The 6,044-nt window shown below is 45.2% G+C and overlaps 1 protein-coding gene across 1 annotated transcript in view; it reads left to right on the forward strand.

The window, feature by feature from the left end:
* UTP11 (UTP11, small subunit processome component homolog (S. cerevisiae)) overlaps nt 1-5,863 on the forward strand; it is a 9,297-nt gene extending 3,434 nt beyond the window's left edge. The window contains exons 2-8 of the mRNA XM_008635240.2: nt 84-145; nt 319-421; nt 669-782; nt 2,441-2,534; nt 2,784-2,914; nt 4,247-4,357; nt 4,925-5,863. Of these exons, the coding sequence (XP_008633462.1) occupies nt 84-145; nt 319-421; nt 669-782; nt 2,441-2,534; nt 2,784-2,914; nt 4,247-4,357; nt 4,925-5,008 (699 nt within the window). The 3' untranslated portion in view covers nt 5,009-5,863. The remainder of the gene's footprint in view (nt 1-83; nt 146-318; nt 422-668; nt 783-2,440; nt 2,535-2,783; nt 2,915-4,246; nt 4,358-4,924) is intronic.
* The last annotated feature ends 181 nt before the right edge of the window (nt 5,864-6,044 follow it).

A 6,044-nucleotide genomic window follows, 5' to 3' on the forward strand; every position in this document is an offset into this window, starting at 1 on the left:
GGCCCCGGCCCCGGCCCCTCGCGGGGCCCTGCGCGCTCCCTCCCCGCATTCTCTCCCTCTCACGCGCCCCGTCTCTCCCGTAGCCCGCCGCCCGGACGAAGCTGGGCTTGCTGGAGAAGAAGAAGGACTACCGGCTCCGCGCCCAGTGAGTGCGGCCGCGAGGGGCGGGCAGCGCTGGGTGGGTCTCCCCGCGTCCAGAGGGTTTCCTTGGGCTATCTTCGAGCGCTGAGCATCGCTGGAAAAGACTCGGCACCTCAGTAGAGGTGAACACGGAGAAGCTGCTGAACAGCTCGTGATTGTTGGCTTTATCCTCCCCAGTGACTACCACAAGAAGCAGAATGCTCTCAGAGCGCTGCAGAAGAAAGCTCTGGACAAGAACCCCGATGAGTTCTACTTTAAAATGATACGTGCAGAGGTCAAGGTGAGAACCCCCATTGCCTTCAAGCAGGATGACACTCTGTTGCTCTAAGTAACATTTTTTTCCCCCTACCTTGTTTTTATTTAAATTTATGAATTTTTAGATAAATGAGAAAAATTGGTTTGGTGCCTGTAGAAGGCTTTGAAGAAAATGAGGGACAAGGAACAAAGTTCTTCTGCTGTTAGCAGGCCCCACAGTGCTCTCCAGGTGGGATGGGCTGTCTGTAAGTGCCGTGTTCATCTGGTTGTAGGATGGAGTCCATGTAATAAAGCAGCCAAAGGACGAAGTGACCCCGGAGCAGATGAAGTTGATGAGGACACAGGATATTAAATATGTAGAAATGAAAAGAGTTGCAGAAGCCAAGGTAATAACTCACACTTTTAGTGTTTTCTAGTTTGCTCAGAATAGTTATTTTATTGTGTTGTTCTTATTGTTGCTGCTGGCTGTTGTGTTCATTCAGTGAAATCTGATTTGTACAATGCTGGAAAGGACAATGGAAGTGTCAGTGGAGTGCTGGATATAGAGCCTAAAGGTGTGATGACTATCAAAAATTACACTGTGTATTGTTATAAAATGCAGTGATTTTTATGTAAATTTCAAGACATTAAACATGTATTTCTGCTTAGCATGTTTATAGAGAAATCATGAAATCACTGAGATTGGAAGAGCACTCTCATGAAGTCCAGCTGTTCACCCAGCCACCACCATGGTCACCACTACCCTGTGTGTTCCCAGGTGCCACAGCCACATGCCTTTTGAGCACTTCTAAGGATGGTGATTCTACCATTTCTCTGGGCAGCCTGTTCCAATGCTTGACTACCCTTTCAGGGAAGAAATTTTTCCTAATACCAAACTTGAACCTCCCCCAGCATAGCTTGAGGCTGTTTCCTCTTGTCCTGTCACAGAATCACAGAATTAACTAGGTTGGAAAAGACCTTTGAGATCATCAAGTTCAACCTATGATCTAACACCACCTTCTCAACCAGACCATGGCACAGAGCATCACATCCAGTACTTTTTTTAAACACCTCCAGGGACAGTGACTCCACCACCTCCCTGGGCAGCTCATTCCAGTGCCCAGAGTATTTTTTCCTAGTGTTCATCCTAAACTTCCCCTGGCGCAGCTTAAGGCTGTGTCCTCTCGTTCTGCCAGTCCATCCTAAACTTCCCCTGGTGCAGCTTAAGGCTGTGTCCTCTCGTTCTGCCAGTGGTTGCCTGGGAGAAGAGACTGGTCCCCACCTGGCTACAGCCTTCTTTCAGGGAGGTGTAGAGTGTGATCAGGTCTCGCCTGAGCCTCCTTTTTTCCAGGCTAAACAACCCCAGCTCCCTCAGCCATTCTTCATAGGGCTTGTGTTCCAGACTCTTTCACCAGGCTTGTTGCCTTTCTCTGGACACATTAGAGCATTTCAACATCCTTCCTAAACTGAGGGGCCCAGAACTGGGTGCATCACTCAGGGTGTGGCCTAACCAGTGCTGAGCACAGGGGAAAAAACACTTGTTACTTGAGAGAAGTGACTAACTGCCACCTGGCTACACTATCCTGTCAGGGAGTTATAGAGTATGAGAAGGTCTCCCAGTTGAGGAGAATAATCTGAAGTGGGTTGTTGGAGTATGGTAGGCAGGCAATCCACAGAAATACGATCCTTTTCTGAAGATGTTGTATGCTCTGATGTTGATTCACAAAGCAGAATCATCACTGCAGATAAAAAATCAAAGCCAGCTTTAAACTTTCCTTCATGCTTTTGCTGGTGGTTCCATGGCAATCATTCCCCTTTGCCATACAGGGAACTGAGCTTCGCAGGTGGATGTGTGCACTTTGTCTGGGTAACAGCAACAGTCACCGTGACCCTCTTGTCTGGAAAAGTTGTGAAGGCATGTCATAAATATAGACTAGATGTGTTTTCAGAGATGAAAAAAGGAAGGAGTTCAGCTATATGTAACCTCGAGGAACAGACAGAAATGTCCTCGGGGGAGACTTGATTTTACTCGGTCCGAATTTGGCCAAACTTGGACTTTCCACAGAAAATCGAGCGCTTGAAGGCAGAGCTCCACCTGCTGGACGCGGCGGGGAGCGGCCGGGGCCGGCATGTCTTCTTCGTGGATACGGAGCGGGAAGGTGAGGCTTGAACCGGGTGACAGAACTTGTTCTGTCACGTGTTAATGTGGACTGTCATAAAAGAAGGACACTTTTTTCCCCCAGGAATTCAGGTGCTCTAGAAATCCCTATTGGTTACTAACTGAGACATCACTTCTGCAGGAGCTGTGCTGCTGGGGCTCCTGTTGCTGACTGTAGCAACATGTTTGAAAGGTTTGCTTATCAAAGGAGTCCATGGGAGTTTATTCCTAACTTTTTTTTTATGTATAGTTCAGGAGTTTGATATTGCCACACAGCTGGACACCGTTCCTGAGCTTGTAGATAGAGTGTACAACCGACCTACCATTGCAATGTTGCAGAGAGAGACGGTGAAGGGACCTACTGATCCTGCCCACCTAAAGGTACTGCTGCGGTTTGTCTTACAGCGTTCTTCATGTTTTACATCTTTTATATGACAAGCACTAAAAAGGATTAATTGCACCATTGTGGAGGTGAACAAAATTGTTCTCTTAAAACTTTTAAAGGTAGTAGTGGAAGTACTTAATTCAGTAGTGGAAGGCACTTAATCACCAAGTGCCTGGTGAGCCTGCAGTCACATCTTTTCCTGGACTAACACAGAGTATTCTTTCAGTGCATACCAGTCCACTGCGGGCAGACCACCATAAGTTGTGATGTACAGGCCAGAAAAGAGTGGTGTGGATCTGATTAGGCAGTGTCCCTGCAAAACTGAGATATTTCTCCTCTATAAAGGAACATATACCTATAGGACTATTGTTTCATTAGACTGCTATAGTTTCAAGTGTAATTTTTTTCAGCACCCACTGTTAAGTCTCCCCTCACACTTCCCCAAAACCACTTGCACCCCTGAATTAGGTATATAGGAAGAAGCTTATTCTAACACAGATGACTCTGTTGCCGTATTCCTGATCTTACAGTATTCTTCAGTTCGGTTCTGAGCCCAAAGTGGCTTGAGATTTGTCTCCTCGCTTTCCTTCTTAAAGCCATTTACACTGTAGTCTCACTTCCTGGCTTTTCTAATTTGAGTTGTTTCATGATTCTTCAGCGTGAATTGCTTATGCCATCAGCTTTGATTCTGATGTTTTAGTATCACAGCACTTTTGTCCTAGAAGTAACTACACTTGGCTTTACGGCTGTAGATTCTGCTCGGGTAATTCAGATCTGTTGAACAGTGTTCGGAGTATGAGTCGGTTGTGTGTAAGGTAAAAATAGCTGTCTTAAAATTGCCGACTGGTAAATTTGTAACCTGTTTTTTCTGACTCAGATGTCAGATAATAAACACCCTGTGGTCCCTTTCCTCCTGCCAGCTGTCTCAGTTTGACTTGTCAGTAAAGCAGTTGGACGAGTCGTAGACTGACTAGTTTTCTCCTAAATGTCTGAGTCATATTTTAAGCATGTTGGGATCTGTTCTCCTTAATTTAATTACTTAAATCACACCTGCAATAATACTGTTTCTGTGCTGGGAAAGCTATCCACTCTCATTAGGCAAACTTGACCCAACAAGTTGCATTTTGAGAGGCCTCTGCAGGCTCTGAGCACTTCAGGAATTGATCTCTGGTCTGTCCCTTTTTTTGTTTTCCCTCCTCTTTATAAAGTGGATTTTCATTAGGGAGTTAAATGTTCTCTTGCATTCGACATTGAAATTCAGAGGATTTAGACCATAGTGTCTTACTCATCTCTGTCTTAATACAGCTTTTTTTTTTGTTTGTTTCCAGAAATTAGCCCAGCAGAGAAAGAACCAGTATGACCTCCTGAGGCAGCGCATTGAGAGAGAGAAGGCCATGTTTGTCATCACACAGAAAATCCAGACACGGAAAGATCTTCTGGTGAGGGACTTGGTTCTGGTTCTCCAAGTCTGTCCTGTTAAGTCATTAGGTCTGGTATTGTATGTGTTGTATATGTTGTATTTGTTTCTTCATTCTGGTTTTATAATGACACCTCCAGATAATGCCTGAAGATAAGTAATCCTCTTTTAGTATGGAAAAAATAAGGAAATTAAGCATTTCAGTAAATGATATCTGCTATTCCAAGTGTCACCTTGTAAGTAAGGACTAAGACTCAGCTGTGAAGTGGTGGTCACAAGTCTTCTCCAAAACAGTGTCACTAGGAGTCAGAAGCAGGGAACCATTTCTTTAAGTTATGAGAACATCTTAAAAATCTGTAATTACTTCTCTGAATGGGACTCCTGTTCTCTGGTGCTTGTGAGCAAAGCAGATTATGCCTGACAGCCTGAAGGGGAAAAGAGCAGATAAAATGAAAATCCCTACCTAAACAGTGCAAAGTGACCGTTTTTCTTTTATGGTCAGACCCAGACAGGGACTCTTATTTACATGGGTGGGGTTTTTTCTCCTTCTTGCATGGCAGCAAATATTTGTACTTGTTCTTTTTTCCAGGACAAAACTCATAAAGTAAAGGTGAAGAAAGAAACAACAACTGGTCCAGCTATTTACAAATTCAAGTTTCAGCGGAAACGTTAGCCATTTCATTGAATAATTGTTACAGTCTTTGCTCAGAAAGGAGAAGGCATCTCCCTTGGAGGGCTGGTGCCAGCCTGCTTTTGACTGAACCTCAGCACTTTGTTATAACAAATTACTGTGGGCCTGTGGCAGCCATCAGTGTGTTTCATCTAATTAATTGATTAATCAATCAGAGTTTGTTCTCTTAATATTTACAGTGGGAAGCCATGAGATTTGCTTGAGTGGTAAGATGCACCATAAGCAATCCATGAGCAGTCAAGGTTGTAGTGGAATGCTAGGGGGAGGTGGGTTGAGCACAGCCCAGGGACAGGGAAGATAATTGGGGATTGTCAGCTCTGGGGCTGAGCAGGACCTGTCCAAGTCCACAGGAGTGGAGGTCAGCTTTTTCAGCTGTCTTTTCAGGCAGGTTGAAGGTAAATTACTCTCTAGTCGTTTCCCCAGCATCCCCAAATCCCTCTCATTTTCCTATTTGCACTATTCCATTGTGTGCTTTTCCTCCAGAGTTGCTTCAGTTCAAATTGAGGCAGTGCCAAAATTCTCTGTAGGGAGGGACAATGCAGCAACCAAGTGTGAGACAAGAGTTTTGTCTTCTGGGTTTTCCTTGGGCCGGTTGCATTGCCAGGGATGGGGGATGTGCAGACATATCCTGAGTGTCCTGGAGCGGCACAGGCATGTTCAGAGCAGCCTCCGTGTAAACATTCCTTTTCTTATCTCTCTCCATCGTCCTGTCGCTGCCAGCAATAAGCACATGGTCTGCAAGGGGGTAAGAAAAAAAAATGCTGTTCTCAGGCCCTACCTACTTTGGAGCTTTTCCAGCATCTTGGTGATGAAACACGATATTTTTACATGCTTAAATGCAGCTTCAGAGGTTGTTCTTGCCATTGCAAAGATAAACGTGGGGTAAATTTTTCAGGGGAGCATCCACGGAGTCTGCAGAACCCGGAATCTGCAGATTCTGTAACGGCTGTAAACCGCCGGGTGAGCAGGAGGGAAAACAAAGCCCCGTGTGTGAGAACGGTTCGGTTCGCTCGAGAGA

The sequence above is a fragment of the Corvus brachyrhynchos genome, unplaced genomic scaffold, assembly GCF_000691975.1.
Source record: "Corvus brachyrhynchos isolate BGI_N302 unplaced genomic scaffold, ASM69197v1 scaffold65, whole genome shotgun sequence".
NCBI lineage: Eukaryota > Metazoa > Chordata > Aves > Passeriformes > Corvidae > Corvus > Corvus brachyrhynchos.